The following is a 9,367-nucleotide window of genomic DNA, read 5'->3' as shown; positions in this document are numbered from 1 at the left end:
CACAGGTCTCCAATAATTATCTGGTCGAGGATTAGGTAGATACCTCTTGGACTATGGCGGAGGAAAGTGTGTTGAATTACAGGGGGTATTATAGCTGGTGCAATTTAAGACCATCAGTTTTACTAGCACTCGAGGTCATGACCAGGGTAACAGAAGGCAGGGTTCGGGCTTCCATGACAGACATCCTTTGTTTTGTGTATGAATTTAGTGTAAGGGTCCATTCAGACGTCCGTTTTTTCTTTCCTGATCTGTTCCGTTTTTTCAGGAACAGATCAGGACCAGATCTGGACCCATTCATTTTCAATGGGTCCTGGAAAAAATCGGACAGCACAATGTGTGCTGTCCGTTTCCGTTGTTCCGTTCCGCATGTCCGTTTAAATATAAAACATGTCCTATTCTTGTCCTGAAAAATCGGATCCTGGTACAATACAAAGTCAATGGATCCGCAAAAAACGGATGACATTCGGATGTCATTCCGTATGCCATCCGTTTTTTGCGGATTCCGTTCCTGGAAACACATAAATTTTTTTTTTTTTTTTTTTTTTTTTTTAATTTTTTTTCAAAGAAATCCAAACAACTTTATTTGATTATTGAAATGTATACATGCTCCCGTTTTTTGCGGATCCGCAAAAAACGGATGACATACGGAAACATTTTCAGGAACAACGGATCCGCAAAAAACGGACCGTTTTTCAGGATGAAAAAAAACAGGACGTGTGAATGGACCCTTAGGTTGGGTTCACAAGTGAATGAGAATCCACCAGAGAAATTGGCTATGGTTTTTGCTGCACTTCCACAGTTATATGTAGTTTTCCTGCAGAAAAGCCAGCATATTTTACCCTCTCCATTGCAAAGGAAGAAACCCACAGGAGAGATGCGCAGCATAAATTGGCATGCGGATTTCACGTTAAAAGACCCTACTTTTTCCACTGTGTTACTAGATTTCTGGAGAAAGGCCGATGATCCAGGGAGTTATACTGATTGGAGTCAGGAAGGAATTTTGGCTTCTACCTCACAGGTTGTTTTTTTATTTATTTTTTTGCCTTCCTCTGGATCAACTTGCAGGAGCACAGGCTGAACTGGATGGACTTATTTTTACTATGAGATTCTCATCCGTTTTTCTGGTACTGTACCATGCTGTAGATTTGATGCACGAAAAGCCTCAGCTATTCATTCACATGATGGAATTATGTCCCCCTTTTTACATCGGCCTAAGCACAGGCACTGCATGGGTCTCCTGCCCTAACAGCCCAGATCGGCAGAAAAAACAACCTAGAGCTATAACTCCTTAGATGCCACGGTTAATAGCTCAGGGAACGCAAAGATAAAAAAAAAAACAGTTTGGTCACTAAGGCCCTAATACGTACAGGGGAAAGTGGTCAAACGAGAACCATTCAACATTGATATCATCGGTGGGTGCTAGTTACTGGCCTGGGTAAGGCGACCCAATGTGACAGGTCACTTTTGAAAGCAGATTCTGTGGCAGGTTAGTCACATGCAGAAGTCTGAGGTTCAGCCTTATGAAAATTCATACATGTGAACGTGGCCTTATGCTATTGCTGGTATGGGAAGGTTACCGCACACACACATTGTACCATATTTATTCCCCAGAACAAGCTTTAATATTTACAGGCCAATCTGACATCTCACTCCAGGCAGGGACCTGATAAGCAAACCCACTCAACCAATTCTGAAGCTATATAACGGAGCCAGGCGCAGGTCCACATGGAAGTGTGATCGTTCATACGCAGACGGCCTACAGTACATCAGAGTGCACTTTGGTCCTTTTCATTGTGATCTATGTAACAAGGTGTAAATGTATCTTTGGAATGTGCGACACCTCTAGATCTGGGACTTAGTGCTTAAACAAACAAAATCAGCTGCAGCTTCTCAGGTTGAATGGTGCAGATCCGCTCACAGTTTAGGCCTGTTGAATGGCGCTAAACCACAAGCAGACACAGACCGCTGGTTCCACAGACTTCCATCTGGACACTGCGCCGAGAAAGAACATGACCTTAGTAGGTGCGGTTCGGACTTTAAACCACAGCCGCATGAAGTGCAACGTGGCCTTCCATTGAAAACAATGGGAGGTAGATCCAGCTCTGCTGCCAGTGGCTTTTTGGCAAAGGCGTCCACACCAAATTCCACTGGAAAAAACCCTCTGACCAGGGCCTTTTTCTGTCCATTCAAATGTTTTTCAGCTCCATGCATCCTGACGACTCCAGTATGAGGTAAAGGTTTCCTCCTGTACTTCTGCCTTTTATGCCGTTATGTTTTGCAATTGTCCCTAAATATCGGTAGGACAGTCTGATCCCAACTTTCATCCCATCTCATTTGTTTGGATTTGTGAAGATTTTTTCGAAACAGTTTCAGTCTGCTTGAATTGCTTGTAAACTCCATAAATAACATCTGTGAAAAGAAATAGTTTATATTATTTGAACAACTAAATGCTTTCTTGCCTACAACTGACTGACACACTTATGTTCCTTATAGGTCCCCTCTGCATCGAGGTAGCACTTTGTATTAGACAAATCAAAGCGTCAGGTGGTATGCTGGCATTCATACAGCAGTGTGGATTACGTGTGGCATAACCACCGTATAGTACAGGACCAGCAAAGTGTATGACATTAGACAAATCAAAGTGTCAGGTAGGTATGCTGGCATTCATACAGCAGTGTGCATTACATGTGGTATAACCACCTGCATATTACAGGACCAGCAAAGTGTATGACATTAGACAAATCAGTGTCAGGTGGTATGCTGGCATTCATACAGCAGTGTGGATTACATGTGGTATAACCACCGCATAGTACAGGACCAGCAAAGTGTATGCGATTAGACAAATCAAAGTGTCAGATGGTATGCTGGCATTCATACAGCAGTGTGGATTATATGTGGTATAACCACCGCATAGTACAGGACCAGCAAAGTGTATGACGATTAGACAAATCAAAGTGTCAGATGGTATGCTGGCATTCATACAGCAGTGTGGATTACATGTGGTATAACCACCGCATAGTACAGGACCAGCAAAGTGTATGACATTAGACAAATCAAGTGTCAGGTAGTATGCTGGCATTCATACAGCAGTGTGGATTACATGTGGTATAACCACCGCATAGTACAGGACCAGCAAAGTGTATGACATTAGACAAAGACTATTCCATAGTCCTTTATACAGCAGTCAGACAACCCAATTAGACCTCAACTACTTTATATAAGGAGGTTCTCTTTTATATATTATATTTTGTATTGATGGCCTATCCTTCGGTTCCCAATATCAGGCTGGCAGGGGTCCGACTTCTGGCTGCCCTGCCAATCAGCTGTTCTGCTCCCAAATACTTGAAGAGGACCTTTCACCGGTCCTGAGATTACAATATCAATACCTGGCACCGTAGGGCATGTTTAAGAGATGTCATATCGCTATTTTTTTCTCATACTTTGCTCCATTGTGGCGATGTGCTCCCCATTCTCTTTTGCCGCCCTGTATGCTAATCAATAGCATTGGTTCAGGGAGGAGGAGACAGCAGAGTTTCTCAGGGGGCATCTCCTTCTCCCTGGATGTGATCTGTCCTATCACAGCGGAGAACGTGAGCAGTTTTTTCTTAATGGTGGTGACACAGTCCACTGTGATTGGACAGATCACCACCACTGAGAAACGCGGCCGTCTTCTCTCTGTACCGATGCCATTGATAAGCACACAGGATGGCAAAAGAGAACTTGGGGCACAGCAGGGGGAAATAGCGATTTGACATCTCCTAAACATGCCCTACAGTGCCAGATATTGTAATCTCAGGACCGGTGAAAGGTCCTCTTTAAAACATTTGAAATTTTTCACCTGTGACGACTGTGTGACCTCACACCAGACGCAGGATGAGACTATACTTTTAGGGTCCATTCACACGTTAGTAATTTGTAATCCGCCTCGGTTTCCGCAAATTTGCGGAACGGAATGCGGACCTATTCATTTCCAAGGCCCATCAAAAAATTGTGGACAGCACTCAGTGTGCTGTGCGCATCAGTTACGTCAGTTACTACTGTCTGCAAAATGCGGTCCGTGGTCCTATTGTAGTCAATGGGTCCGCAAAAATGTGGATGACATACGTAATGCATCAATATGTCATCTCCATGTAATCCGCAATTGCGGATCAGTTTCCAGAAAATAGAAAAACATTTTTTTGTACCCTAGCAATATATATTCATCCTTCCGTTTTTCTGCAAAAAAACGGAATGGATGCAGATGTACAATTGGTAAAAATTGAAGGTTTTTGCAGAAACACAGATCCGCAAAAAATGGGAAAAGAAAAGTACTGATGTGTGAATGGACCCCTATACTTTTTTTTTTTTTTTTTTGGGTGGGGGGGGGGGGGGGGGCTACTCCTGGTTTAAGGTTTACAAAAGATAAAAACAATCTACAGGTGAAACTCCAAAAATTAGAATATCGTGAAAAAGTTCATTTATTTCAGTAATGCAACTTAAAATTAGAATACTGTGAAAAGGTTCAATATTCTAGGCTCAAAGTGTCGCACTCTAGTCAGCTAATCAATCCATACCCCTTGAGCAAAGCATACCTGAGATTGTGACTTTGGGGTTTCATAAGCTGTAAGCCATAATCATCCAAATTATAACAAAGGCTTGAAATATCTCGCTTTGCATATAATGGGTCTATCACATATGCTAGTTTCACCTTTTAAGTTGCATTACTGAAATAAATGAACTTTTTCACAATATTCAAATTTTCGGCGTTTCACCTGTAATAGGAATGAAACGTGTGAATACTAACTTAGGACCCATTCACATGACCATATTTTTCTGTCCGCATCTGTTGCGGACCCATCCATTTCAATGTAGCCGCAAAATATGTGGACAGCACACCGTGTACTGTCCACATCCTTCTGTTCCGAGGCCCCGCAAAAAAGATAGAACATGTCCTATTTTTGTCTGTTTTTGTGGACAAGAATAGGCATTTCTATCATAGGGCGGGACTCTCCGATCTGCAAAATGCTGATCTGCTAAAACGTATATGGTCGTGCGAATGGGCCCTTAGGCTGATTTTCACACACTTGAAGTACATCTATCTGATGAGCTAAACCTAGATCACCATACACTATGATTATGATCAAGAGTAGCAGTGACTTGTTGACCAATGATTGGCTGCAGCAGTGACATGTCGGTACAGCATGATAGCCGCTGCAATGGAAACAGTTCAGCTTCTGGACCATCTGCGCTGGAGCACTGAGGACCTTTGTTATTTCTAACCTGCAGACAATCCCTGTAACAGATACAAGACAAGCGACAGATTAAATACCTTTAGCTGCTCAGCAAGCTCTTTGGAATCTTCAAATATCAGACCGTTTTCATTGTGTTTAACAAGTTCATGTAAGCTGTGGAGAAAATAATCCTGCTCATTACTTTTAGCCACTTACTGTGAGTAACGACACATGTACAGTATATAGCAGTCTGTAACGTTGCAGTGCTGACTTACGGTACACTCCGCATTGTGTGGGGATGCAGCACAGCTCAGTGGTAAACTATGTCAGTGCCTCTCAGACACGGGGGGCCGAGCACAGGACGTATTCACCGTATATACTGCAGTGGGATGTCTCTGGCAGAAATACGACACATGTACAGTATATAGCAGTCTGTCTGTAACGTTGCAGTGCTGACTGTACACTCCGCACTGTGTGGGGATGCAGCACAGGACGTGTTCCCCATATATATACTGCAGTGGGATGTCTCTGGGAGAAATACGATTCATGTACAGTATATAGCAGTCTGTAACGTTGCAGTGCTGACTGTACACTCCGCACTGTGTGGGGATGCAGCACAGCTCAGTGGTAAACTATGTCAGTGCCTCTCAGACACGGGGGGCCGAGCACAGGACGTATTCACCGTATATACTGCAGTGGGATGTCTCTGGCAGAAATACGATTCATGTACAGTATATAGCAGTCTGTAACGTTGCAGTGCTGACTGTACACTCCGCACTGTGTGGGGATGCAGCACAGCTCAGTGGTAAACTATGTCAGTGCCTCTCAGACACGGGGGGCCGAGCACAGGACGTATTCACCGTATATACTGCAGTGGGATGTCTCTGGCAGAAATACGATTCATGTACAGTATATAGCAGTCTGTAACGTTGCAGTGCTGACTGTACACTCCGCACTGTGTGGGGATGCAGCACAGCTCAGTGGTAAACTATGTCAGTGCCTCTCAGACACGGGGGGCCGAGCACAGGACGTATTCACCGTATATACTGCAGTGGGATGTCTCTGGCAGAAATACGATTCATGTACAGTACGTTGGCTTTTTACAGTCTCAAATTCTAGGAAAATACACTTTTTAATGTAAAGGACTTTAACAGTTGACTGAAAGCACACTGGAGGACATTTATTGAGCACGTTGTGCCAGAAACATGGTAAATGCTCCCAAAATTTGTTATAAATGTCAAAGTGGGCAAAAGGCTAACAAATTTGGGCATATTACGCCTTTATAATCCGCTTATCGACAGAAATGGCTCAAATTGTTGCGGACAATTAAACCAGCTTATGTGCTGGTGTTTTAACTCATTGAGGGAACAAGTGAGAGGTAAGTTAAAAAACAGGAGGCTTTTTTTTATAAACTAGAGACAAGTTGCAATTTACCAGTGGAAATGTCGCAAACATTACTTAAGTTGCAAATATGTCACGCTTTAGTGCCATTGGTGTTAAAATCACGCAAACAGAAATAGGCGGATAATCAGGTTTATATTTTAAAACGTCACATTTTAAAAGTGGCGTGCGCCTTTTGATATGAGGTGAAATAAATCACTTTTTGATTAGTAACGTTAGTATTTTTTTGCACATATTACGCCATTATTGATAAATGTCCCCCAATGTGTTGGCATCTTCTGTGCCCCTGCCTCACATCCACGTGGAGGTGCCTAGTGATTGAAGGTAGGCCTTAAGGCACTTTACTCTCCCCTCATCGCCAACAGCCTATTTATTACAGTAGCCACGACGAGCACAGGCGGACCTGCGGACTCCCGAGGTGAAAATGCTCAAGTCTCACCCATCTTGTGCATCAGACACATTTTTTACTTTCTTACATTTCTAAACATATCTAGGCTTGTATCTCATGCTATACCCTCACCTACCGTGTCCTCCCCTTCCCTTATAGATTGTAAGCTCTTGCGGGCAGGGTCCTCTACCCCTCTGTACTGTCCGTTTCTTATATTTCTATATTTGTGTGACCCCAGCTGGATGTACGCCGCCATGGAATAAAGAATAAATAGCATATCAAATATTACCATTCAAATTTTACAGCACACACAGGAAGATAGCAGCCGAACATATCAACAACTTTCATGGGAAGATCCAAACCACTGGATGACTTGTGAAGACAGACTCCTAGGTCAGCGGATCCTAGAACAATCAGAACTGTGTGAGAAGTACAGCTCCATTTGTACACGATTAGATAAATAGGGCTGCATTTGTACAGCTTGTGCGCATTATTTCAGCTCAACCTCATTAAATGGAGTCAAGCTGAAATACAAGTCACAACTAATATGGTGCAACCCCCGAGTGGTTAATTGTTGGGGATCGCAGCACCCTGTCATAGAGGGCGGGTGCCGACTATGTGATACCACCGCCGACACCCGCTGCCTACACTTGAATTAAGATGTTAAGGGGGTTCTGCACTTTGTTTTAACTGATGATCTATCCTCTGGATAGATCATCAGCTTCTGATCGGCGGGGCTCCGACACCTGGGACCCCCGCCGATCAGCTGTTTGAGAAGGTAGCGGCACTCCAGCAGCGCCGCGGCCTTCTCACTGTTTACCGCCGGCCCACTGACGTCACGACTATATCAACTAGCGTGGGCGGAGCTAAGCTCTGTTCACTTAAATGGAGCTTAGCCCCGCCCACACTAGTTGATACTAGTCGTGACATCAGTGGAGTGGCTGCTGGATCGCCGCTGCCTTCTCAAACAGCTGATCAGCGGGGGTCCCGGGTGTCAGTTAAAACAAAGTGCAGAACCCCTTTAATTACATTCATTCAGCCCCTCCCAGTACTAAGCGCTCATTGGTGGCAGCGGCGGCACAGTGGGAGGGAGGGACTCCTCCACTATGCTGCTGAAGAGAACATGGCGCGAGCTGAGAGCGGCTCGTGCCATGGTCTCTAACAGATACTAGGCTGTGCAGCAGTACAGCCTAGTATCGTTAAATAGTAAGACCCGGTATTGTATCGATCTGGGTCTAAAAGTATTGGGTACTGAAACTTCGATACCCGATGCAACTCTAGTACATACTGAATAGCTAATCTGCATAATTATGTAGTGATAATAATTCCCATCACTGCATAATTGTGAAAATTTGCCTTTCAGCAGCTTTGAAAAGCTGAGTAATGTGGTGTATGCTGGAGATCAAACTACATATATAGTATGCTTTACATCTTGCCCTTCAGGGTCCTGGAAAAGCTGGGTGACAACACTGTGCAGCTGCATTGGTGACAACAGATTATATTGCCCTGGTACCATATGAGATATTCACACACAATATCAGGGTGGCATTGCATTTTATATAACCTATACACCCCCATCACCACCCCACAGAGGCTGTTACCCAGCTTTCTCAGATCAGCACGTTTAGGAGTGGGAAAATCCCCAGTATTGTAAAAATATCTAAACTAGATTAGCTAGGCAGGGGACTGGAAAAACTGAGTCAGAATCCCAGTGACAAATCCTCCATGCTATAGCATAGCTCAGATTTGTCATTAAGGGTCCTGGGAAAGCTGGGTAACAAATTAATGATGATCATACCTGTAAAGTGCTGTAGAATATAAATTAATTATACAGACCTGTAGTAGGGACTGCTAAGTAATAAGTATACCTAAATAAATCATTCCTTATTCCCAAATAGGGCCACAGCTAGGCAGATGCGCCTTTCAGGGCCTTGGGAAGGCTGGGTTACTCGCGCAATGTGAGGGCAACGGTATATGGTCAGTGTGTGCTGCTCCACAAGACTTGTAATGCAGGCCTCAAACACTGATCAATGACAGATTTGCCTAGACAGACAGACAAACAGACAGAAATCTCTCCTGGCTATACAGGCAGACTTGACATTCAGGCGCCTGGGAAAGCAGTAGTGTCAGTGGCCTGGTAAGGTCTAGTATCCCTGCACACATACAGGGGGAGGTTTTATAAGGAGCTTTCTTAGTTTTGCAGCTTCCAGCTTTTGCTTCTTGTCACTTATTAAACTGCCCTCATTGCACTGTAGGCGATCTAGACAGTTCACAAATGGCACAGGCATGTGCCCAGGCATGTGCAATACAATGCCCACTATGGGGAACTACATTAACCTCTTAGGACACATGACGTACCGGTACAAAT

The 9,367-nt window shown here is 44.0% G+C and overlaps 1 protein-coding gene across 3 annotated transcripts in view; it reads right to left on the bottom strand.

Annotated features, from left to right (window-relative positions):
- Nucleotides 1–1,601: 1,601 nt before the first annotated feature.
- Nucleotides 1,602–9,367, bottom strand: part of ALG1 (ALG1 chitobiosyldiphosphodolichol beta-mannosyltransferase) — a 53,826-nt gene continuing 46,060 nt past the window's right edge. For all 3 annotated transcript variants that reach the window (XM_044305103.1, XM_044305104.1, XM_044305105.1), the window contains 3 exons: nucleotides 7,289–7,403; nucleotides 5,309–5,384; nucleotides 1,602–2,409 (listed from right to left, as the gene is read on the bottom strand). In XM_044305103.1, coding sequence (XP_044161038.1) covers nucleotides 2,269–2,409; nucleotides 5,309–5,384; nucleotides 7,289–7,403 — 332 coding nt within the window. In that variant the 3' untranslated portion in view covers nucleotides 1,602–2,268. The remainder of the gene's footprint in view (nucleotides 2,410–5,308; nucleotides 5,385–7,288; nucleotides 7,404–9,367) is intronic.

Source organism: Bufo gargarizans, chromosome 8 (assembly GCF_014858855.1).
Source record: "Bufo gargarizans isolate SCDJY-AF-19 chromosome 8, ASM1485885v1, whole genome shotgun sequence".
In the NCBI taxonomy this organism is placed as follows: domain Eukaryota; kingdom Metazoa; phylum Chordata; class Amphibia; order Anura; family Bufonidae; genus Bufo; species Bufo gargarizans.
This window is presented reverse-complemented; position numbering and strand designations above follow the sequence as displayed.